Source organism: Myotis daubentonii, chromosome 5 (assembly GCF_963259705.1).
Source record: "Myotis daubentonii chromosome 5, mMyoDau2.1, whole genome shotgun sequence".
NCBI classification, from domain to species: Eukaryota; Metazoa; Chordata; class Mammalia; order Chiroptera; family Vespertilionidae; genus Myotis; species Myotis daubentonii.
Window position 1 is genome coordinate 7,682,133 of NC_081844.1, and position 26,299 is coordinate 7,708,431.

Consider the following 26,299-nt stretch of genomic DNA (forward strand, 5'->3'; position numbering starts at 1 on the left):
TGTAATTCCAGTTTGGTCCTGGCAGAGTGTCTGTGTAGCATCCACTTACTCTGCTGCCATTTTTAATCTCCTCAAAGCACAAAAGGTTTTATGACATGAAGAAAACAAATGGCAAATGGTAGACATTCTTCCCATCAGTAATTACTTTAAATGAAATGGGTTAACTCTCCAATCAAACCACAAAGATTGAAGTTTCCATGAATGAGTGGATAACAAAATATGATGTATCTATATAATGGGATATTTATCCATTAAAGAGTAAAATTCCGACAAAATGCTACAACCTTGTTTAACTTTGAAAACATGCCAAGGGAAATAAGCCAGACACAAAATGACAAATTTTGATTCCACTTTTATGGAATATCTAGAACAGGAAAATTCATACTGATGTAAAGTAGAATAGAGGGGCTTGGGAAGAGAGAAATGTTACTGCCTAATGGTTACAGAGTTTCTGTTGGTGTTATGAAAACATTTTGGAGACAGGTGATGATTGTTATACAAGATTATGAATGCAATTAATGCCACTGAATTATGCACTTAAAGCAGGCAAAATGTCAATATGTGTGTGTATATATATATATATATATATATATATATATATATAATAATAATAATTTAATCTCTACAATAAAAAGTCTCAGCTTTAAAAAATTTTATCTTTATTGTTGTAAGTATTACAGATGTCTCCCTTTTCCCCCACATTGGCCCCTCCACATCGCAACTCCCAGGTCTTCACCACACTTCTGTCTGTGTTCATGGGTTATGCATATGCGCACCTAAGTTCTTTAATTAATCTTTAAAGTCTCAGCTTTTTAAAATATAAGTTGAAAAGTTGACCATGGATAGCTGAGCCTTCTACTCAATTGTTTCATAAGAAATAAACTGCCATCTTATTTGATCTACTGCAATTTTGGGTTTCTTTGTTATAATAGCTTGGCCTTTACCTTAACTTGAATGATTAGAAAATAACAAAAAGCAAATACAAAAAAACAAATAATAATGAATATAAACAGTAAATTCACCAAATTGGAATCACAAATGGCCAATAAATACATGAAAAGATGCCAAAATGTTCTAGTAATTAGAGACTTACAAATTAAAATAATTTTACATACGTCAAATTGGCAAACTTAAACAGCATGATAATACCAAGTGGTAATAGTATGGCATAATGAAAATACTCATGCCTGTTGATAGGACTATTAATTAGTAATACAAATTAGTGAATATTGAAGATCAATTAAAAATTTTAGTAAATTCATATATGCTAGTTTGTACAACCTAAAAATTCTACTCCTAGATATGTAATCTATGCAAAAATTCTCCTCAGAGATTTGGAAATATGAAAAGCATGTCAAGATGTATTTGCAAATGCATGCTGGTATATTTGCATTGTGACAATGACTGGAATTTAATGGAGGGGACCTGGGATACTAAATGATCCAAAAACCCAGGAATGCACCACTCAATTCTGAATTATCCTGTGTATTGCTCCCCACTCCCCAGAGAACCACTGCATTAAAAACACCCTCACAGATGTAAATAAAGAGAACCATTTATTAGTGTCCCCTGCAGCATTATGTATAATGGCAAAAAGAAACCAATGTCAGAGTTGAGCCCAGTGAGCACAGATGCAAGCTCTGCTGCTTCTTCCAAGCTATGGCGGTGTAGGTAAATGCAGTACTGGAATCCTCCCACAACCACTTAAAAATTACAATTAAATTACAGAACAACCATCATTCAGAACTTCCTGAAATCTAGATAAATAGATTGAAATTAGGGATTTAAAGAAGGTGCATAAAGACTGGTAGGAGGGGCATAGATGTGGAACTCGATTGTCCCACACCCACATGTGACGGTTTATCTCATCGGGAGAGATATCTCAGCTGTGGAGGTACCCCCTGTGGGAAACTGTTTATTGCCTTCACTATCTGAAAAGCATAGACAGAGAACCCCCTGAAGGCTGGGTGCCTTTGAAGCCCTAGCAAAGGTCTGAGCTAGGCGCCACCTCTGTTTGTCCAGACAGTGGTAGCTGAAACTACTCCCCCATTTATTATTATGTAAATCCTTGCTGATGGGCTAGTCTGCCTGTTAATGGGGGGTCGCCTGCCTAAGGGCTACTCCGGATCAATAAAAGATTGGAGCAGCCTGAGCACAGAGGAAGTCCCTCTCCTTGAGTTGGACTTGCCCGCCTGGACCTCCAATATTGCAAAATTATCTCGGGTCTTTTTCTCTCATTTGTTGTGCGGCTCCTCTTTCAGGTACCGAACCCTACTCCACGCGGTACGTGGAAGGAAACACTCAACACCCCCTAAGGAGTGAAGTCTCCCAGAGCAGGGCTCTGGAGCCAGGAAGAGAAATCCCCATAACTTCCTATATAATAAAAGCCCAGCTACCAAATGGCGGAACAACCGGAATGACTGGTTGACCAGTCACTATGTTGCACACTGGCCACCAGGGGCAGACGCTCAATGCAGGTCAGTATGCTACCATAGTGGAAGCACCACTCAGGTGACGGGGATGAGTAGCTGCTCCTGCTTCGAACCCTGGGCAGGCGGGCAGGAATGCAGGCTGCAATCATCGCCTCCTCGCTCTAGGCTCCTCCTCCTCACTCCCTGCCACCTCCTCCAGACACCCGCAGGCCACACATCTCCGCCTCCGCTGGGCTCACAGAGCTGACCCAGGAGACTGGGAGGTGGGTTCCCGGCTGCCACAGGACTGAGGCCTACTCCACCGCCTCACAATGCTATTGTTCCCTGGGCCTGGCCTCAACTGGGTCCCCTGGAGAGGCGAGTGCTCCAGCTCCACGAAAGATGCCAGATCAGGGAGCAGCCGCTCAGAGGGCAGGTACACTGCTGCTTGGCTGACTGGGATGAGCAGCGCCCCCACAGCGGCCAATCCCTGCAGGCCATGCCCCCCACCAGTGCATGGATCCTGTGCACTGGGCCTCTAGTATGACTATAAAAACCAGTAGGAGATCAATGGGATAGAATAGAGAACCCAGAAATCGACCCAAACCGCTATGCTCAATTAATATTCTACAAAGGAGGCATGAACATACAATGGAGTCAAGACAGCCTCTTCAATAAATGGTGTTGGGAAAATTGGACAGATACATGCAAAAAAATGAAACTAGACCACCAACTTACACCATACACAAAAATAAATTCAAAATGGATAAAGGACTTAAATATAAGACAGGAAACCATAAAAATACTAGAGGAATCCACAGGCAGCAAAATCTCCGACATATACCAAAGCAATTTCTTCACTGATAATGCTCCTAGGGCAATGGAAACTAAGAAGAAAATAAACAAATGGGACTACATAAAAATAAATAGCTTTTGCACAGCAAAAGAAACCATCAACAAAACAACTAGAAAGCCCACTGCATGAGAGAACATATTTGCCAATGTTATCACTGAGAAGAATTTAATCTCCAACGTTTACAGGGAACTCATACAACTTAACAAAAAGAAGATAAACAACCCAATAAAAAAATGGGCAACGGAACTAAATACTTTTTTGAAAGAAGACAGAAGAAAGGCCAAAAGACATATGAAAACATGCTCAAAGTCACTAATCATCCAAGAGATGCAAATCAAAATGACAATGCGGTACCATCTCACACCTGTCAGAATGGCTATCATCAACAAATCAACAAACGACAAATGCTGGCCAGGATGTGGAGAAAAAGGAACACTTGTGCACTGCTGGTGGGACTGAAGACTGGTGCAGCCACTGTGGAGAACAGTATGGAGTTTCCTTAAAAAAATAAAAATGGAACTCCATTTGACCCAGTGATCCCACTTCTAGGAATATATCCCAAGAAACTAGAAACACCAATCAGAAAGGATATATGCACCCCTATGTTCATAGCAGCACAATTTACCATAGCTAAGATTTGGCAACTGCCTAAGTGCCCCTCAGTAGATGAGTGGATTAAAAACTGTGGTACATCTACACAATGGAATACTATGCTGCGGTAAAAAGGAATTCTTACCATTTGCAACAGCATGGATGGAACTGGAGAGCATTATGCTAAGTGAAATAAGCCAGTCAGAGAAAGATAAATACCACATGATCTCACTCATTTGTGGAATATCATGAACAACATAAACTGATGGACAAAAACAGATCCAGAGACAGAGAAGCATTGATCAGACCATCAAACCTCAGAGGGAAGGTAGGCGAGGGTAGGGGTAAGGGTCAGAGATCAACCACAGGACTTATATGCCTGCATATAGGCCTAACCAATAGACACAGACAACAGGGGGGTGAGGGCATGAGTGGGGTGGATATGGGGACATATAGGGGGATAAGGACACATATGTAATAACTTAATCAATAAAAAAAATAAAATAAAAAACCAGTAGAGATTGTGGCTGAGTGAGACAGAGAGCTGAGTGATAAATTCCTAGGTAGTTCATCTTAAAGGTCCCACAGAAGAACTTACTCAGACTCATTCCCTCTGAGCTCCAGCACTGGGGCAGCAGCTTGAAAGGAACCAGGGACATATGAGGAGAAACTGAATTATCTGGCATCAGAAAGCTGCAGGGGAAGCTTTCTGCCAGACAAAAGTGCTGGTAAAGACCATTGTTTCTTTTCTGAGACCCCACCCCTACAGAGCTGTCAGGCAGGCTCCATATCTGAATCTTCATCAGCCTGGCTCACACTTGTGTGCCCTGCCCTGGTGACTACTTGAGATCCCAACCTACCCAAATTGTGGGCTCACCCAAGCTGTCTCCTGTGGCTTTTCCATACAAATGGCCTCTCTTGCTTCATGCTTTGAACTTTCCCAAAATCTCTCAAACAGGCATCTGGCCTCTGTGTACCTTGTACCTCTTTTTTAAAAGCATTTTTCAATTAAAGTTGACATACAATATTATATTAGTTTCAGGTGTACACCCCTATAATTAGACATTATAAAACTTACTAGAGGCCTGGTGCATGAATTCATGCATGGGTGGGGTCCAGCTGGTCCACCCCAATCAGGGCTGAATGAGCCAGGCTGGTCAGGGGGAGGAGCTGTGGGTGGTTGGCTGGCTGTCCCTACCCCCAATCAGGGTGGGAGCTGCTGATCAGGGGAGGGGCTGGCCAGGGGAGGGGCCATGGGTGGTTGGCAGGCTGGCCCCACCCCTGATTAGGGTCGGGGGGAATGATTGGAGGCGGGACCAGCTGGGGGGAGTGGCCGTGGGTGGTTGGCCAGTTGGCCCCACCCTTGATTAGGGTAGGGGGTTCAATCAGGGGCAGGGCCAGCCAGGGGGAGTGCCTGCAGGTGGTTGGCCAGCTGGCCTCGCCCCCAAACTCCCGGTTGAACTCCTGGTCAAGGGAACAATTTGCATATTAGCCTTTTATTATATAGGATTAAGTGATCATCTAAAAAAATCTCATACCCATCTGACACCATACATAGTTATTAGAATACTAGAGGCCCAGTGCACAAAAATTTGTGTACTGGTGGGGGAGGAGGGATGGGGGGGTGTCCCTCAGCCCCACCTGTGCCCTCTCACAGTCTGGGACCCCTTGGGAGATAATCACCTGCTGGCTTAGGCACACTGCCTGGGTGGCAGATGGGAGGCCCAATCCCTCGGTGCCTGCCCTGCCTCCCCAGGTTGCATACATGGCAGGGCCAATCCAGGGGTTAGGGTGCCACCCTGGGTCGGGTCACACACAGGACACCCAGGCGGGCCAGCGGATTGCTGCTGCCCTGCCCAGTTGCCCTGGGTCGGGTCGCACACGAATGCCCACCACCCTGGGTGACAGATAGAAGGCCCAGGTGGCAGCAGGGCAGGCAGCATGGCGCTGTCCCACCCTGCCTGCAGTGTGCAAATAGACGTCATTTTTGTTGGCGGTTAATTTGCATATCACACTGATTAGCCAATGGGAGGTGTAGTGAAGGTACGACCAATTACCATGTTTGTCTATTATTAGATAGGATTATTGACTATATTCCCTATATTGTATTTTACATCCCCATGACTACACTATAAATACTAATTTGTACTTCTAAATCCCTTCACCTTTTTCAACCATCCCCCCAAAATCCTCTCACATCTGGCAGCCATCAATATGTTCTCTGTATTGATGAGTCTGTTTCTGTTCTGCTTATTTGTTTATTTTGATTTAAAATGTATATATTTGGAATGGCAGCAGAGTAGGAGGCTGTTGCACAGACATGCTCCCAGGAGCAAGCTGGAATTACAACTGAAATATGGAAAGGCTTCCTGAATAATCAATGGGAAACTCACAGGAGAGAACCCTGATACCCAAGGACCGAAGATGGAGACCACATAGAGACTGGTAGGAGGGCAAAAGTGTGAAAGGGCTGGCCAGGCACCCATAGACAGAACTGAAGTCCCAGAGAGATATCTCAGTTGGTGGGGGAGGGGGGTACTGAGAACTCTGGGATTAAATCCTATAGCTGGGCTCCTGAGCATAGAGCACCAAACTGAAGATGGTACCAACATTACATCTAGCTGTGAAAAGTAGTGGGTGCTGTCTTCCAGGGGCTGGCAGCTGAAAGTTTGGACACCCTCTTAAAGGGCCAATGCACAAAAACTCCCTGTGGAGCCACCCACCTTGTGCTCTGGCAGAGGGAGGGTGAAGTGGACTGGAGCTGTGAGAGCAGAACCCAGGACTAGGGACTCAGGGATAGAGCTCAGAAGGCAGACACCCCAAGTTTCCTGGGCTGAGTCATTCCCTCACACAGTGGAGGACATCTTTCCCACATAGGCATCTGCCTTGCCTGGGGAGAAAACAGTTGACACACCCTATTGGAAAACAACTTGTCCAGTCCACTTAAGGGATTAAAAGTAACAACTAGCCTCCAGGCAGAAGCAACTGCCCCATCCTGTAGAAAAAAACTCTGACCACACCTGAGAATGATTGCCTGGGAGCAATTCAAGTTGGAATCCTATTAGTCTGTAGCCAGCGGTTCTCAACCTGTGGGTCATGACCCCTTTGGCGGTCAAACAACCCTTTCACAGGGGTCACCTAAGACCATCCTACGTATCAGATATTTACATTATGATTCATAACAGTAGCATCATTACAGTTATGAAGTAGCAACAAAAATAATTTTATGGTTGGGTCACAACATGAGGAACTGCATTTAAAGGGCCAGAAGGTTGAGAACCACTGCAAGAGGAAGTCTCTGGAGGCTTTGAGTCTTTGCCTGATCCAATTAGTCAGAAACAGCCTTTAACACTGTCCTGCACTAGAGATTGAGAGGTATAGAGGATCTACCTAAAACAGTGATGGCGAACCTTTTGAGCTCAGCGTGTCAGCATTTTGAAAAACCCTAACTTAACTCTGGTGCCATGTCACATATAGAAATTTTTTGATATTTGGAACCATAGTAAAACAAAGACTTGTATTTTTGATATTTATTTTATATATTTAAATGCCATTTAACAAAGAAAAAATCAACCAAAAAAATGAGTTCGTGTGTCATAGGTTCCCCATCACTGACCTAAAACATAGTCACAAACCCAGACAACCAAAATGAGGAAACAAAGAAACAAGCCCCAAATGAAAGAACTAGAGAATTCTCCAGAAGAAGAGATAAATGAAGCAGAGATAAGAAATTTATCAGAAACAGAGTTCAGAGTAATGATGCTAAAAATGCTCAACAGTATGAAAAAAGATTTAGTAACTATGATAAAAGAACAGTCTGAGATAAAGAATGACATAACACAAATAAAGAACACATTGGAAGGAATACACAGCAGAGTAGGAGAAGCTGAGGTTTGAATCAGTGAATTAGAAGACAGAGTTGAAAATATCACTTAATCAGAGAACCAAAAAGAAAAAAACAATTAAAAAACAGGAGGACAGCTTAAGGGAACTGTGGGACAATGTAAAACCTAACAATATTAGAATAGTAGTTGTGCCAGAAGAGGCAAAAAGGGAGAATGGAATAGAGAAGGTGTTTGAAGAAATAATGACAGAAAAATACCCTAACCTGGTAAAGGAAAAGTCACACAAGTTCAGGAGGCACAAAAAATCCCAAACAAGAAGAATCCAAACAGGCCCAGGCCCAGACACATCATAATTAAAATGCCAAAAAATAAAGACAAAGAAGAGAGAATCTTAAAGGCAGCAAGAGAAAAGAAAATTGTTACCTACAAAGGAGTTCCCATAAGGTTGACACCTGTTTTCTCATCAGAAACTCCACAGGCCAGAAGGGATTGGTGTGAAGTTCTCAAGATAATGGAAAGCAAGGATCTGAGATCAAGATAACTATATCAAGCAAGACTATCATTCAATATCATATCAAAATAGGCAGTCAAATAAAGAGCTTCCCAGACCAAAAAAAAAAAAAAGAAAAAAAAAAGAAAAGAAAAAAGAAGAAACAGAGAGAGAAACCTAGCCATACAGAATTAAAGTGGCTATCAATAAGTACCTCTCAATAATAACCTTAAATGTAAATGGATTAAATACTCCAATCAAAGGTATAGGATAGCTGAATGGATACAAAAACATGACCCAACTATATGCTGTCTACAAGAGACCCACCTCAAAACAAGACACACACAGGATGAAAATGAAGGGATGGAAAAAAATTTTCCATGCAAATGGAAAAGAAAAAAAAACTGGAATAGCAATACTCATATCTGACAAAATAGACTTTAAAAGCATCATGCTAAGCAAAATGAGCAAGTTGTAAAAGATAAATATCATATGATCTCACTCATTTGTGGAATATAATGAACAACATAAACTGATGAACAAAAATAGAGCCAGAGGGGATACATATTCTAGAAGATAATAGAACTAATCTTGTTATTTACAGATTTTTGATATTACCTACAACTTTTGTGATATAATACTATGTTAGTACAGTTTGGGAAATATTATTATACTTAAAATCCTTTTATTCTTGAAATATTAATGTTTATTTCATGTAATATTTTTATATGTAAGATCATTTTTCTTGAATAATTGGTGTTTATTGCTTGTAATATTATCATATTTAAAATAGTTTTTCTTGAGATATTGTTTATTGCATGCAACATTATTATATTTAAGATCATTTTTCTTGAAATAAAAAAACTGATAAAAAATAAAAAATATATATTTGTATTGATTTAAAAGAGGAAAGGGGAGGGAGAGAGAGATAGAAACATCAATGATGAGAGAGAACCATTAATCAGCTGCCTCCTACACACCCCATACTGGGGATCGAGCCTGCGACCCGAGCATGTGCCCTGACCAGTAGTCAAACTGTGATCTCCTGGTTCATAGGTTGATACTTAACCACTGAGCCATGCCAGCTGGTCTTATTTTGATTTTTAAATTCATTGATAGTATGTATTTATTGCCATTTTATTGTTCATTTTTAATTTCTTCCTCCTCCTCCTCCTCCTCCTCCTCCTCCTCCTCCTCCTCCTCCTTCTTCTTCTTCTTCTTCTTCTTCTTCTTCTTCTTCTTCTTCTTCTTCTTCTTCTTCTTCTTCTTCTTCTTCTTCTTCTTCTTCTTCTTCTCCTTCTTCAAGAAGATCCTCCAACATTTCATGTAATACTGGTTTGGTGGTGATGAACCCCTTTAGCTTTTTCTTGTCTGTGAAGATCTTTATCTGAATCTTTAATTCTAAATGATAGCTTTGCTGGGTAGAGTGATCTTGCTTAAAGTCCTTGCTCTTTTTTTTTTTTTATCACTTTGAATATTTCTTGCCACTCCCTTCTGGCCTGCAAAGTTTCTGTTGAGAAATTAGCTGACAGTCTTAAGGGTGCTCTCTTGTACGTACCTCTCTGATTTTCTCTTGCTACTTTTAATATTTTCTCTTTATCTTTAACCTTTAGCATTTTAATAATAATGTGGGCCTCTTTGGGTTCATATCATTTGGGACTCTCTGTGCTTCCTGAACTTATCTGTCTATTTCTTTCACCAGGTAAGGGAAGTTTTCTGTCATTATTATTATTATTTTAATATATCTTTATTGATTTCAGAGAGGAAGGGAGAGGAAGAGATAGATAGAAACATCAATGATGAGAGAATCATTGATCAGCTGCCTCCTGCATGCTCCCTACTGGGGATCAAGCCTACAACCTGGGCATGTGCCCTTTACTGGAATCGAACCTGGGACCCTTCAGTTCACAGGCTCTATCCACTGAGCCAAACCAGCCAGGGATGTCATTTTTTAAAATAGGTTTTCAATTTCTTGCTCCCTCTCCTTTCCTTCCAGCACCCCCATGATGCGAATGTTTGTATGCTTGAAGTTGTCCCACAGGCTCCTTACACTATCTTCATATTTTTGGATTCCTTTTTCTTTTTGCTCTTCTGATTGGGTATTTTTTGCTCCCTTATATTCCTTATATGCTCCCTTATATGCTTCATGGTGTCCTCTACTCTACTGTTGCTTCCTTGTAAATTCTTCCTTTCAGTTAGTGTAGCCTCTATTTCTGACTGTCCTTTTTATGTTGTTGATGTTCTAATTTCCTTGAAGTTATTCCCTAAGTTCCTTGAAGTTCTCACTAAGTTCCTTTAAGTTCTCAGTAAGTTCCTTGAGTATCCTCATAACCATTGTTTTGAACTCTGGTAGTTTTCTTGCTTCCATTTCATTTAGTTCTTTTTCTGGAGATTCCTCCTGTTCTTTCATTTGCAATATGTTGCTTTATCTCTGCAATTTGGCTGTTTTCCTGTGTTTGTTTCTATGTATTATGTAGAGCTGCTGTGTCTCCTGGACTTGTGTAGATGGTGTCCTGTAGGGCCCAGAGACTCAGCCTCCCCAGTCACCTGAGCTGGGCACTCCAGGTGTGTTCTTTGTGAACTGTGTGTACTGTCCTATTGTAGTTGAGCCTTGATTGGCATCACTGGGAGGAATTGACTCCCAGGCCAATTGGTTGTGAGGATTGGTTGTGACTACAGAGGAAGAGCTGCTGTGCAGGTGCTGACCCTATTGAGCAGGACTTGCTTCAATGAGACATTGATGCTTACTGAGTCTGCTCCTTGAGTGTGTTGCTTGAGGAGATAGTAGGGTTGTAATCCTGCATGATCTGAAGCTGACCACTGGGTGTACTGGCTCTGGGGATGCCCTAGAGGTGCAAAGTCAGCCACTACCTGTGTCCTCCCTCAGGCCACACAGCATAAGCTACAGAAACATTGGCAGATGGCTGCTACTTGGGTTGGGTATGGAGGTGCCCAGGAGAGGCCAAGACGTGAACTAAAGCAGGCTGCCACTAGTTCTAGGCCTGTGGCCACCTATTGAGAGGTATGGGCTAGCTGCTACTTATTTGACTTTAGGAAAGTCTGAATCATAGGGCAACAGAGGCCAGTTGTATGGAAAAGCCACTGAAAATGGCTTGGGTGAACCTACAATTAGGGAGGGGTGGGGGATTCTCAGGGAATCACCAGGTTGGGGTGAAAAGTGTAAGGCAGGTTGATGTTGGAGGTGGGGTGGCTCACCAAAGGAACAATAGTCTCTGCTAGCACTTCTGTCTGGAATAAAGCTGCTCTTCCAGCTCTCACCCTGATTCTAGACAAGTTAGTTCCTTTCTGAATGTCCCTGGTTCTTTTCAAGCTGCTGCCCCAATGCTGACGCTCAGAGAGAGTGATTCTGAGTAAGTTTATATGCGGGCCCTTTAAGAGGAACACCTGGGACTCCAGCATCCTCCTTGTCACTCAGCCACAATCCCTGCTATTTTTTACAGCCCAAAGACTTCTGTTCCTGGCACTGGAACCCTGAGCTTTGGGGTCTGGTGTTCCGCTGGGACCCCTCGATCCTCAGGGAAAACCTCCACAGACAAGATACCCCTTCTGATTTCAAACTGCCACACCTGGATGTGGGACCAGCCAGGTCCAGGACTCTGCCCTGCATCCCTGCCCTTCTTACCAGTTTATTCTTCAATTGCCTAGTTGTAGGACTTTCATGGAACTAGATTTCAGGTAGTTCTGAATGATGGTTGTTCTGTGGTTTAGTTATAATTTTGATGTGGATGTGGGAGGCGGCAAGTACAGGCATTTACCTATGCCATCATCTTGGTTCCTCCTAGAATTGTTTTTGTAATTTTCTTTTCAGATGCTTCATCGTGTATGGAAATGAAGCTGACTTTTGTGTGTTGACTTTGTATCCTACTATTTTGCTGAATTCATTTATTAGTTCTAATGGTTTTTTTTAGGAGTTTTTAGGATTTTATACATATATGATCATATCAACTGCAAACAGAAATAATTTTACTTCCTCATTTCCAATGTGATGTATTTTATTTCTTTTTCTTGCCTAAAGGCTCTGGTTAGAACGTCTAGTACTACTTTGAATAGAAGCAGTAAAGCAGGCATCTTTGCCTTGTTCCTAATCTTGAAGGAAAAGCTTTTCAGTCTTTCACCATGAATTTTATGTTTGCTGTAGGTTTTCATATAAGGCTTTTAATCATGTAGAGGTATTTTCTTTCTATTTCAATTTTGTTGAGTGTGTGTGTGTGTGTAAGGTATTGAATTTTGTCATCTGCTTCTTCTGCAACAATTGAAATGAGCGTGTGGTTTTTAACCCTTCATTTTGTTAATGTGGTGTATTACATTGATAAATTTTCATATATTGAGCTATATTTGCATTCTAGAAATAAAACTCACTTGGTCATGGTGCATAATCCTTTTAATATGTTGCTGAATTTGTTAATATTTTGTTGAGAATTTTTGCATCAATGTTCATAAAATATATTGATTTGCAGTTTTCGTCTCTGGTAGTCTCTTTGTCTGGCTTTGGTTTAAAGGTAATGCTGGCCTTATAGAATGTGTTAGGAAGTGTTCTGTCCTCTTCATTTTTTAGAAAAATCTGAAAAAGATTGGGACCAGTTCTTCTATAAAGTTTGGTAGAATTCACCAGTGAAACCATTTGGTCCAGGGCTTCTTTTTGTTGAAAGATTTTTTATTTTTTACTCAAACTCCTTACTAGTTACAGGTCTAGTCAGATTTTCTATTTCTTCATAATTTACTCTTGGTTTTATGTTTCTAGAAATTTGTCCACTTCATCTAGTTGGAATTTGTTCAACTTGTTGTTCATAGTCCTCTCTTAATTTTTATTTCTGTAGAATTGGTAAAATGTCCCCACTTTCATTTCTGATTTTAGTAATTTGAGTTGTAACTTTTTTAATTAGCCCATCTAGCTAAAGGTTTGTCAATTTTGTTGATCTTTTCAAAGAAACAACTTTTTATTTCATTGATTTCCTCCATTGTTTTCTTTTATAAATTGTTTTATTGCTTAAAGTATTCCAAAGAGTATTACATATGTCTCCTTTTATTCCTGCCCTTGACAATCCCCTGGCCTCCCATACCCCCCAGTGTCTTATGTCCATTGGTTATGCTAATATGCATGCATACAAGTCCTTTGGTTGATCTCTTACTGCCCCCTACCGCCCCCCATCCCTCTCCAGCCTTCCTACTGTAGTTTGACAGTCTGTTCGAGGTTGCTCTGCCTCCGTATCCATTTTTGTTCATAAGTTTATAATGGTCTTTATTATCCATAAATGAGTGAGCTCATGTGGTATTTTTCCTTCATTGACTGGCTTATTTCCCTTAGCATAATGCTCTCCAGTTCCGTCCACACTGTTGCAAATGGTAAGAATTCCTTCTTTTTTACAGCAGCATAGCATTCCATCGTGTAGATGTACCATAGTTTTCTAATCCATTCATCTATTGATGGGCCCTTAGGCTGTTTCCAGATCTTAGCTATGGTGAATTGTGCTGCTATGAACATAAGGGTGCATATATCCTTTCTGATTGGTGTTTCTGGTTTCTTGGGATATATTCCTAGAAGTGGGTTCACGGGGTCAAATGGGATTTCCATTTTTAGTTTTTTGAGGAAACTCCATACTGTCTTCCATAGTGGCTGCACCAGTCTGCATTTCCACCAGCAGTGCACAAGTGTTCCTTTTTCTCCACATCCTCTACAGCCATTCTGACAGGTGTGAGATGGTACGTCATTGTTGTTTTGATTTGCATATCTGTCCAATTTTCCTAGCACCATTTATTGAAGAGACTGTTTTGACTCCATTGTATGTTCATGTCTCCTTTGTCAAATATTAATTGAGCATATTGGTTTGGGTCGATTTCTGGGCTCTCTATTCTATTCCATTGATCTATATGTCTGTTGTTGTGCCAGTACCAGGCAGTTTTGAGAACAGTGGCTTTGTAATACGGCTTGATATCTGGTATTGAGATCCCACCTACTTTGTACTTCTTTCTCAGGATTGCTGCAACTATTCAGGGTCTTTTTTTATTCCAGGTGAAGTTTTGGAGAGTTCGTCCTAGGTCTGTGACATATGCCGTTGGTGTTTTAATGGGAAGTACGTTGAATTTATAGATTGCTTTGGGTAGTATGGACATTTTAATATGTTGATTCTACCAATCCAAGAACATGGTATGTTCTTCCATCTGTTTATGTCTTCCTCTATCTCTTTTTTCAACATCCTGTAGTTTTCTGAGTAGAGGTCTTTTACCTCTTTAGTTAAGTTTATTCCTAGGTAGCTTAATTTTTTTGTTGTGATGGTAAATGGGATTGTTTTTTTAGTCTCTCTTTCTGTAAGTTCACTATTGGTGTATAGAAATGCCGTAGATTTCTTGGCATTAATTTTGTATCCTGCTACATTGCCAAATTCATTTATTAAGTCTAATAGTTTTTTTGATGGAGTGTTTAGGGTTTTTTATGTAAAATATCATGTCATCTGCAAATAAGGACAGTTTTACTTCTTCTGTCCCAATTTGGATGCCTTTTATTTTTTCTTCTTGTCTAATTGCAATGGCTAATACTTCCAGTACTATGTCGAACAGGAGTGGTGAGAGTGGGCATCCCTGTCTTGTTCCTGTTCTTAGGAGAAATGGTGTTAGTTTTTGTCCATTGAGTATGATGTTGGCTGTGGGTTTGTCATATGTGGCTTTTATTATGTTGAGGTATTATCCTTCTACTCCCACCTTGCTGAGAGTTTTTATCAAAAATGGGTATTGGATTTTGTCAAATGCTTTTTCTGCATCAATTGATATGACCATGTGGTTTTTTTCTTTCAACTTGTTTATGTGATGTATCATGTTTATTGATTTGCGGATATTGTACCATCCTTGCATCCCTGGGATAAATCCTACTTGGTCATGGTGTATGATCTTTCTGATGTACTGCTGGATCTTATTTGCTAAGATTTTGTTGAGGATTTTGGCATCTATGTTCATGAGGGATATTCGCCTGTAATTCTCTTTCATTGTGTTGTCTTTACCTGGTTTTGGTATTAGGGTGATGCTGGCTTCATAGAGTGAACTTGTAAGTGTTCCTTCCTCTTGAATTTTTTGTAGTAGTCTGAGGAGGATAGGTTTTAATTCTTCCTTGAATGTTTGGTAAAACTCCCCTGTGAAGCCGTCTGGCCCTGGGCTTTTGTTTGCCGGAAGGATTTTGATGACTGCTTCAATTTCTTCCATAGTTATTGGCCTGTTGAGGTTTTTAGATTCTTCCTGATTAAGTTTTGGAATGTTGTATTTTTCTAGGAATTTGTCCATTTCCTCCAGGTTGTCTAGTTTGTTAGAGTAGAGTTGTCCATAGTATTTTTTAACAATCGTTTGTATTTCTGTGGGGTCTGTTGTTATTTTGCCTCTATCATTTCTGATTTTGTTTATTTGGGCCCTCTCTCTTTGCTTCTTGGTGGGCGTGGCTAGAGATTCATCAATCTTGTTTATCCTTTCAAAGAACCAGCTCTTGGTTTCATTGATTTTATGTATTTTTTTTTTGGTCTCTATGTCATTTATTTCTGCTCTAATCTTTATTATCTCCTTCCTTCTGCTCACTCTGGCGTTTTCTTGTTGCTCTCTTTGAGATGTAGAGTTAGATGATTTACTACCATTTTTTCTTGTTTTTTTGAGATAGGCCTGTAGAGCTATAAACTTCCCTCTCAGGACTGCTTTCATTGTGTCCCAAAGGTTTTGGATTGTTGTGTTTTCATTGTCATTAGTTTCCAGGATGTTTTTAATTTCTTCTTTGATCTCATTGGTAACCCAATCAATATTTAATAACATGCTATTCAGCTTCCAAGTGTTTGAGTATTTTGAGTTGTTTTTATTGTAGTTTATTTCTAATATTATGCCATTGTGGTCTGAGAAGATTCTTGGTATGATTTCAATCTTCTTGAATTTGGGGAGACTTTGTTTGTGACCCAATATGTGGTCTGTTTTTGAAAATGTCCCATGAGCACTTGAGAAGAACGTATATTCTGTGCCTTGGGCTGAAATGTTCTGAAGATGTCAATTAAGTCCATCTGATCTAGTGAGTCTTTTAAGATTGCTGTTTCTTTGCTGATTTTTTGTCTAGAGGATTTATCCAGTGATGTCAGTGGTGTATTAAAGTCCCCTACTAGGATTGTATTGTTGTCGCTCTCTCCCTTGATATCTTCCAGGAGTTCTTTTATGTATTTGGGTGCTCCTGCATTGGGTGGATATATGTTTATCAGGGTTATGTCCTCTTGTTGTATTGATCCCTTTAGTATTATGAAGTGGTCTTCCTTATCTCTTGTTATGGCCTTCACTTTGAGGTCTATTTTGTCCGAGATAAAGTATTGGACCCAACTTTTTTTTTTTTTTTCATTTTCATTTGCCTGAAAGATATTTTTCCATCCCTTCACTTTCAGTCTGTGTGAGTCCCTTATTCTGAAGTGGGTCTCTTGTAGACAGCAAATATATGGGTCATGTTTTTTATCCAGTCAGCCACTCGATGTCTTTTGATTGGAGCATTTAGTCCATTTACATTTAAAATTATTATTGAAAGGTACTTGTTTGTAGTCATTTCTATTTTTTGTGCCTGTTTTCTTTCTGAGCTTTTTATTTCTTCTTTTTACACCAGTCCCTTTAGCATTTCTTGCATTGCTGGCTTGGTGGTGATAAACTCCCTTAGCCTTTTTTTGTCTGTGAAGCTTCCTATTTCCCCTTCAATTTTGAATGAGCCTTGCTGGATAGAGTATTCTTGGATTCAGTTCTTTGCTTTGTATCACTCTGTAAATTTCCATTCATTCTTTCCTGGCCTGATGTGTTTCTGTTGAGAAATCATTTGATAATCTAATGGGAGATCCCTTGTATGTAACTTTCCATCTATCTCTTACAGCCTTTAATATTCTCTCTTTGTCCTGAACATTTGCCATGGTAATTATGATGTGTCTTGGTGTGGGTTTTTTCAGGTTCACCTTGTTTGGGACTCTCTGTGCTTGTGTGACTTTCTTCTTCCCCACCTCAGGGAAGTTTTCTGATATTATTTCTTCAAATAGGTTTTCCAACCCTTGGTCCTCTTTCTGTTGTTCTGGCACCCCTATTATTCGTATGTTGTTTTGTTTCATGTTGTCCCATAGCTCCTTTAGGCTCTCCTCCCGTCTTTTAAATTTTTTCTCCAATTTCAGTTCAGTTTGGGTGTGTTTTTCTTCCCTGTCTTCTAATTCGCTAATTTGGTCCTCCGCTTCTCCTAGTCTACTGTTGAAACTTTCAGTGGTGTTTTTTATTGCAGCTATATCACTCTTCATTTCTTCTTGGTTCTTACATAAGTTATTGATTTTTTCATCCATTTCTTTTTGATTCTTACATAAGTTGTTGATTTTTTCATCCGTTTCTCCTTGATTCTTGCATAAGTTGTTGATTTTTTTCCTCCATCCAGTTTATGCACTCTAGGACCCTTAATCTGAATTCTTTTTCTTTCATGTTGCATGCCTCTGTTTCAGTTAGCTGCTTTTCTGGTGAGTTCTCCTTTTCTTTCCTTTCAGGGTTTCTTTGTCTACCCATGTTTGATCTCAATGACATATCTAGATGTTGAGTCATTCAGGGGCTGCTTCTTGGGTGGCAGTGGCTCCTCAGGCTGTGGTTGCTCCTCGGGCGGCTGTGGTAGCAGCTGCTCCTCAGTTGGCAGCAGCTCCTCTGGTGGGTGCTGTTCACAGCTGTGGTGGCTCCTCTGGTTGGTGGGGGAGGCTTCACACACAGCTGCTGTTCCTCAGACAGAGGGTGTGCTGATCACGAGGCTGCTGTTTCTTGGATGGGGGCGGGCTACACATGCAGCTGCTACTCCTTGATCTGGGGTGGACTGCTCACATGGCTGCTGGATAGGGGCTGGTTGCACACTGCTGTTGTTCCTCTGATGTGGTGGGCTGCTTGTGGGGCTACTGCTCCTTGGACTTGGGCAGGTTGATTGCAAGTCTGCTGCTCCTCAGACTGGGGTGGGCTGCTTGCACGGCTGCTGCTCTTTGGATGGGAGTGAGCTACACGCATGGCTGCTCCTCCTCAGACAGGACGGGCCACTCACCAGGATGCTGCTCATTGGACAAGTGCAGGCTGTGTGTGGCTCTGTTCCTCGGACCGGTGTGTGCTGTGCAGGGCTGTCGCTCCTCAGACGTGGGTGGTCTGCTCATGTTGCTGCTGCTCCTCAGCCCGGGGTGGGCTGCTCCTGTGATGTATTCTATTTAAAAATCCATTTGTGGAACATCAGAGGAAGGTTTATGAGGGGATTGTCATAATTGAGTTGGCAGTTTCTTGATTATTTTGTTGGGAAGGACAGCACAATTATCCCAAGGTCAGAGGGCTCCAGTTAACGTGTCCCTGTTGACTCAGTGTTCCGGAGACTCAAAAAACAAAACAAACCTCCATTGTTTACTATTCGTTATTTCATTTATCTCTGCTCTAATCTCTATTATTTGTTTCCTTCTGCTAACTTTGAGTTTAGTTCAGTGATGGCGAACCTTTTGAGCTCGGCGTGTCAGCATTTTGAAAAACCCTAACTTAACTCTGGTGCCATCTCACAATAGAAATTTTTTGATATTTGCAACCATAGTAAAACAAAAACTTATATTTTTGATATTTATTTTATATATTTAAATGCCATTTAACAAAGAAAAATCAACCAACAAAATGAGTTTGTGTGTCATAGGTTCGCCATCACTGGTTTAATTTCTTCTTTTTCTAGCTTCTTAAGTTGTAAAGTTAGGTTACTGATTTGAGTTATTTCTTATTTTTTAATGTAAACATTTATAGTTATAAATTTCCTTTTTAGCACCACTTTTACTGTGTCCTATAAATTATGGCATTATTTTCATTGTTATTTACCTCTAAGTATCTTTCAATTTCCCTTGTAAAATTTTCCTTGATACATTGATTGTTTAAAAGTGTGTTGGTTAGCTTGTCCAGCGTGGCTCAGTGGTTGAGCGTCAACCTATGAATCAGGAAGTAATGGTTCAATTCCCAGTTGGGGCACATGCCAGGGTTGTGGGCTTGATCCCCAATATGGGGCATGCAGGAAGCAGCCTATCAATGATTCTCTCTCGTCATTGATGTTTCCATCTCTCTCTCCTTTTAAATATATTTTTATTGATTTCAGAGAGGAAGGGAGAAATAGAAACATCAATCCCTACTGGGGATTGAGCCTGCAACATGGGTATGTGCCCTTTACTGGAATCGAACCCAGGATCCTTCAGTCCACAGGCCAATGCTCTATCCACTGAGCCAAACCAGCTAGGGAAAAATATATACTTTTAAAAGTTTGTTGTTTAGTTTCCACAATTTTGTGAAATTTCCAGTTTTATGTTATCCTATATCAGTGATGGAGAATCTATGACACACAAACTCATTTTTTTGGTTGATTTTTCTTTGTTAAATGGCATTTAAATATATAAAATAAATATCAAAAATATAAGTTTTTGTTTTACTATGGTTGCAAATATCAAAAAATTTCTATATGTGACACAGCACCAGAGTTAAGTTAGGGTTTTTCAAAATGCTGACACGCCGAGCTCAAAAGGTTTGCCATCACTGTCCTATATAATAAAAGCCTAATATGCTAAGTCTGGTCGTTCTGTTGGCCATTCAACCAATCAAAGTGTAATATGTTAATGATATGCTAAGGCCACTCAACCGCTCACTATGACATGCACTGACCACCAGGGAGCAGATGCTCCAATTGGTAGGTTAGCTTGCTGCTGGGGTCTGGCTGATAGGGACTGAGTGAGATATGCCAGACATGCCTTGAAGCCTTCCCATGGTCCCTCCCCAACCCCATTTGTGCACCAGTGGGGTCTTGGCCTGGCCCTTAGGGGATGTCAGAGAGCCACTTTTGGCCCAATCCTGCAGGCCAGACTGAGAGACCCCACTGGTGCATGAATTCATGCACTGGGCCTCTAGTTTATTTATAACTTCATCCCATTGTGATCAGAGAAGATACTCTCTATACCTATCTTTTTAAATATATTGAGGCTTATTCTGTGACCTAACATGATCTATCCTGGATAATGCCCCATATGCGCTTGAGATAATTTGTAGGCTGTTGGTTTTGGGTGGAGTGTTCTGTATATGTGTGTTCTACTAACTGGTTTATTGTGTTGTTTAAATTCTCGCCATCCTTATTTATCTTCTGTCTTGTTGTTCAATTTATTCTTGTGAATGGGGTATTAAAGTCTTCAATTATTTTTCTAGAAAGGTCTCTCCAATTCTGTCAGTTTTTCTTTCATATATTTTGATGGTCTGCTAAAGTTTGTAATTGTCATATATTCTTTATGTAGTAAGCCCTTTATTAATATATAATGTTTTTGCCTCTTGAAATCTCTTTTTTTATTTAAAGTCTGTTTTGTCTGATATTAGTATAGCCACTCGTGCTCTCTTTTGGTTACAATTTGCATGAAATAACTTTTTCCATCCTTCTCTTTCAATGATGTTGTGTCTTTGGATCTCAACTGAGTCTCTGTAGACAGGATATAGTTGGTTCTTCCAGTCTCTGTTTTTTGCCTGGGGACTTTAATCCATTTGCATTTAAAGTAATTACTGACAAAGAGGGACTTACTCCTGTCATTATGAAATTTGTTTTCTATATGCTCTAAAACTTTTTTGTCCCTCATTTCCAGCATTCTGTTTTATGTTATGTTTAGTTGATTTTTTTTTGTAGTGAAATGTTAATCTCCTTTTGTGTATATTCTACAGCTATTTTTTGTGGTAACCATGGGGATTACATTTAATTTTAATGTTAAAACATTCTAATTTTAATTTATACTTTATAGCACTTTACCTTCAATACTATATATATATATATAGATATCTATCTATCTATCTATCTATCTATATATATATACACCAGATTTTGAACTTTCTTAACCTTGTATAAGATATCAATCTAAAATTTCCAGACCAAACCATAAACTTAATAGTAAACCAAGCATTTCCATTAAAATAAAATAAAATAAAATAAAATAAAATAAAATAAAATAAAATAGACCTAGAATCATTTTTACTGGTTTCCAGCTGCTGCAATAAGAAAAAAATAAAAGACAAAAGATAGGAAAAGTAGGGATGAAGCAATCTTATTTGAAAAAAAAATGCTTTTGAAAAAATATAGGACAAAGAACCAAGATGGCAGTGTAGGTAAACGCTAGTACTCATAGCCTCCCACAACCACATCAAAATTACAACTAAAATACAGAATGACCACCATTCAGAACCACCTGAAATCTGGCTGAATGGAAGTCTTGCAACTAGAGAAGTAAAGAAGAAAGCATGCCAAAACTGGTAGGAGGGGTGTAGGCATGGAACAGGCTGGTCCTACACCCATGTGTGGCATGCTTTTAATTGGGAGGGGTATCTAGGTTCCTCCCATGAGGAGTAAGGGGTTCCAGTGCCACACCAGACCACCCCTTAGCCTAGGGTTCCAGTGCTGGGAAGAGAAGCCCCTGTAACTTCAGGCTGTGAAAACCAGTGGGGATTATGGCTCAGTGATTCGGAGGCTGCTGACATCCCAAGCAGTCCTCTTAAAGGGCCAGTACATGAACTTACATGGTCCTGCTCCCTCTGAGCTCTAGCACTGGCTTAGGATCTATGGACATAAAGGGAGAAATTGGATTGTCTGGCATCAGAGCAAGAACTCAGGAGCTGCATTCTTCCAGACGGAGGTGCTTTCAGGGGTGATTGTTCCTATGCTGAGACCTCCCCTGTGACAGAGCTGACGGCAGCCATATCTGAGTTTCCATCGTCCTGATTCACACTGTCCACTCAGCCCTGGTTATTCCCTGAGGCCCCATACCATCCAATTTGCAGCCCCATCCAAGCTGTTTTCTGTGGCTTTTCCATTTGAATGGCCTGTTCTGGACTGATCCAGGCTTCAGGCTTTTCTAAAATTCCTCAGACAAGCTGGTGTGAGCATGCCCCATACCTATCAATACGAGGCCCAAGACATCTTGGCCTCACCTGGGCACTTTCAAGCCCAACATAAGTAGCTGCCATATGCAGATTGCTCTGTAGCTCCTGATGGGTGGCCTCAGGTAGTGACTGACTTTGCACCTCCTGGGAGGCCTCAGAGCCAGGGCACCTGGTGGACAGATTCAGCCCATACCAGATTACAACTCTTCACATCCACAAGAAACACACTCAAGGGGAAGACTCAGTGAGCACCAAAGCCCCACTGAAGCAAGTCCTGCTCCATAGGGGTGTCCCCTGTATAGGGGTGGTCCTCACAGCCAATTGGCCTGGAGTGTCAACTTCTCCCAGTGACCCAACAGCAATCAAGGCTCAACTTCTCCCAGTGACCCAACTACAACAAGACTGTGCACACATCCCACACAGGAGTGCATCTAGAGTGCCCAGCTCAGGTTACTGAGGAGACTGAGCCACTGGGCCCTACAGGACACCTATTACACAAAGCTACTCTACCAATTCCAGGAGACACAGCAGCTCTACCTAATACATAGAAACAAACACATAGAAGCAGCCAAAATGCGGGGACAAAGAAAGATGTCACAAATGAAAGAACAGAAGAAATCTCCAGAAAAAGAACTAAATGAAATGAAAGCAAGCAAACTACTAGATACAGAATTCAAAACAATGGTTATAAGGTTGCTCAAGGATCTTAATAATGAGAGCTTCAAGGAACTTAGTGAGAATTTCAAGGATCTTAGTGAGAATTTCAAGAGATGTGAAAAAGGACCAGTCAGATATTAAGTATACACTAACTGAAATAAAGAATAATTTACAGGGATTCAACAATAGAATAGAGGATTTTGAAAATCAAATTGATGATTTAAAATATGAGGAAGCAAAAAATACCCAAAGCAGAAGAGCAAAAAAAAAAGAATAATAAAAAAATATGAAGATAGTGTAAGGAGCCTCTGGGACAACTTCAAGCACACCAAAATTCACATTATGGGGGTGCCAGAAGGAGAAGTGAAAGAGCAAGATATTGAAAACCTATTTGAAGAAATAATGACAGTAATCTTCTCCTAACTGGTGAAAGAAATAGACTTACAAGTCTAGGAACCCAAACAAGAGGAACCCAAAGAGGCCCACACCAAGACACATCTTAATTAAAATGACAAAGGTTAAAGACAAAGAGAAAAATCTTAAAAGCAGCAGGAGAAAAGCAGTTAGTAAGAAGAAGAAGAAAAAGAAGCAGCAGCAGTAAAAGAAAAAAGATAAAAAATATGAACAATAAAAAGGCAATAAATACATATTTATCAACAATTGAATCTAAAAAAATGAACAAGGAATCTAATGAACAAAATAAACTGATGAATGAAATAGAACCGGGGTATGGAACAGACTGATGAATCTCAGAGGGAAGGGAGGGGAGAGTGATTAACCAAAGAACTTGTATGCATATATGCATTACTTATGGACACAGACAATATGGTGGTGAAGGCCTGGGCCAGGGGCAGGAACTGGGTGGATGGGACAATGAGGGGGTGGGGGGAAGGGGACATCTGTAATACTCTCAACAATATTTTTAAAAAATAAAGAACACTGAAAAATCTCAAAGGAAAAAGAATATATAGAACAGTCCAATAATCAATTGACTAGCTATTAAAAATTAGTTCTATGAGGTGGCTAGAAACAAGGTCAATGCGCAAAACTCAAAACTATGACTGATTAGCAAATGCAAATTAAAAACATCTTTTACTTAGCCATAAAAATTCTGAGTACAAACCTACAAAGAAAATACAAGGCTTTTAGGTACAAAATAAGAATAACTGGTAGGTTTTTTTAATAGGCTAAAAAGATTACTTTAAATTTACTATCTTAGGAAACTTTGCTTTGAAAATTTTGGTCTTGATAAACTAAATATTAAGTCCACACTCAAAGTAGAAGTAACTATTTCTTTGTATACAACAAAGCCAGCCAGGGATAAATCAAAACTCCACACTGACAGAGAAATAAGTTGGGATTGTAGTCCTCAGATACCTGCAACACTTTCTTTCCTTAGTGCCATAGAGCCACCATCCTTCCACAAGCTCCAAAAAAGGGACTGATGCTGCATTTTGTTCTCTTACCTGTTTGGGAGATGAGTCCCCATCCTGTAACCCAGCAGGTAAGGTTCTCAAGGTTCATGTCTGGGGTTGCAATGCAGATGGGGAGTACAGAGTCAGAAAATACAATTGGACTTTTCAGCTGCACCAGAGCGACGTCACCTCCAATAGGGTGGAACACTTCATATGTATGATGCATAATAATCTTATTCACCTCAAACCACTGGGTATGATGGCCTGCGAGCTTGAGGTCCACAAGGCCCACGTACATATCAAATGCCTCAGTGCGCCTGTCCCTGTGGGACAGAGAACAAAGGCACAGTGGCTCAAGCACCTTGAACCTGGGGAGAGGAGCCACCATTAGCTCACCGACATAGGGAGGCCTGGGAGCATGGCAGCTTGGTATTCAGGCTCTCAGTCAAGATGTGGAAAAGTAATCCCTTGCAGGACAGTGGGGACTTGGTTGTTTGGAAGAATTACCCCCAAAGAAGTCTTGACCTGGGCCCATGGAGAATCTGGGAAACCATCAGGATCTGCTGGCCACCAGCAGCCTAGGATGAGCTTGTCAGGTGTAAAGTGGCCTATCCAGAAGTAAGTCTCTCCTCAGCTCTCACCCTGTTATGCGCCTCTTCTCCTTCCCTCCTGACATGTCCCCTCTCCTCCCATCTTATTGTGATGTATTTCCTCTCCTCCTATGACTATCTCCTCTCCTCCCATCCTATGATGTGTCTTCTCTCCTTTCATACCATGATGTGGCCCCTCCAGTCTCTCCTGTGATGTGTCTCAGCTGTCCTATGGTGTGTCTCCTCTCCTCACCTCTCATCCTATGATTTGGCTCCGCACCTATCTCAAAGAACAGATGGTCCTAAGGACCCCTCAGCCCTGTGTCGGGAGAAGTTATAGAGGATAGAGCTGTGTGCTGGACCCATTCTCTCTCCAATTCCATGTAGTCCCAGCTTGACCTGTCTTGGATGGTCAGCCTCAAGGTCCCTGGACCTCCACGGGAATGGCCAGCACCACTCACTTGCTAAAGCAGTGGGCTGCTGTCAGGATCCAGTACTCATTGAGGATGGACCCACCGCAGACGTGGAAGCCCCCATAGTGCACGCTGACCTGCCACGGCCACTTCTCCTCAGGGGCGTCCACGCCCCCTACGACCTTCCCCTGCATGTGACGCTGGCCACAGGCTGAGTGGAGAGATACAGAGCGTGTGAGTAGCAGCTATGCAGGAGCAGGCCAGGCCATGAGCAAAAGGGAGGGAGGATCTGGCGGTGCACAAGAAGTGTGTGTGTTGGGGGGGGGGGGGGGGAGGGGGGCGGAGGGAAGGGGAGGCTGGGATAATAGGAAAGTGGAGAGAAGGATAGGAGAGAACAGGGGAGGGCGAGGAGGGAAGGTAAGGCAAGGGAAAGGGCTCTCCAACCAGGAAGGGAAGGGGAGGGAGGATGCGCCTCCAGAACCACTCCCAACCCCGCTGGGGGGGGGGTCCTACCCACATCCTGGCTCAAGGTGATCCCTTGGCTGTCTCGGTGCCTGTGGGGCAGAAGGAGCAGCAGCAGGAGGAGGAGGCCCGAGGCTTTGCTTGAAGCTCCAGGCCCAACACCATGGCAGGAGGGCGGGGTGGCCATGAGGCTGAAGGCCCAGGGGGTGCGGTGGCTGGAGCCCGCTGGACTCACCATGGCTGCGGCCTCGCGATGTGTGATGGCGCTAGCGCACGCGACACTTGACAGCACCAACGCCAGCGCCTCGCGCCGTGCTGGAACCCTAAACACGTGGTTTTGCCCCTGTGTCTCAGGCACCAGTTGGTACTCCTCTCCACCCGCTATCTGGACACCCCCGGGGCCCTGGCAGGTCACCACTCGCTCACTTGCACGTGGAGGCAGCTCTCAGCAGCCTGCCTCCCAGGTGATAGACTCTTTGTGTCCTCACACCCAGGTCAGCTGTGGTTGGTGGTTTCAAGTGGTCTCACACCAGGGGCGGCTGTGGTCAGTGGTCTCCAGTGGTCTCACTCCGGGTCAGGTGGCTGGTTCTTGGCTGATATAATGGGGATAACTTCATACCGTGTCTCCCAACATCCAGCC

General features: G+C 41.6%; 1 protein-coding gene across 1 annotated transcript in view; it reads right to left on the minus strand.

Moving 5' to 3' along the window:
* Positions 1-25,897, minus strand: part of PRSS38 (serine protease 38) — a 58,731-nt gene extending 32,834 nt beyond the window's left edge. The window contains exons 1-3 of the mRNA XM_059695433.1: positions 25,711-25,897; positions 25,246-25,408; positions 24,246-24,517 (exon numbers count right to left, since the gene is read on the minus strand). Of these exons, the coding sequence (XP_059551416.1) occupies positions 24,246-24,517; positions 25,246-25,408; positions 25,711-25,897 (622 nt within the window). The remainder of the gene's footprint in view (positions 1-24,245; positions 24,518-25,245; positions 25,409-25,710) is intronic.
* Between the last annotated feature and the right edge of the window lie 402 nt (positions 25,898-26,299).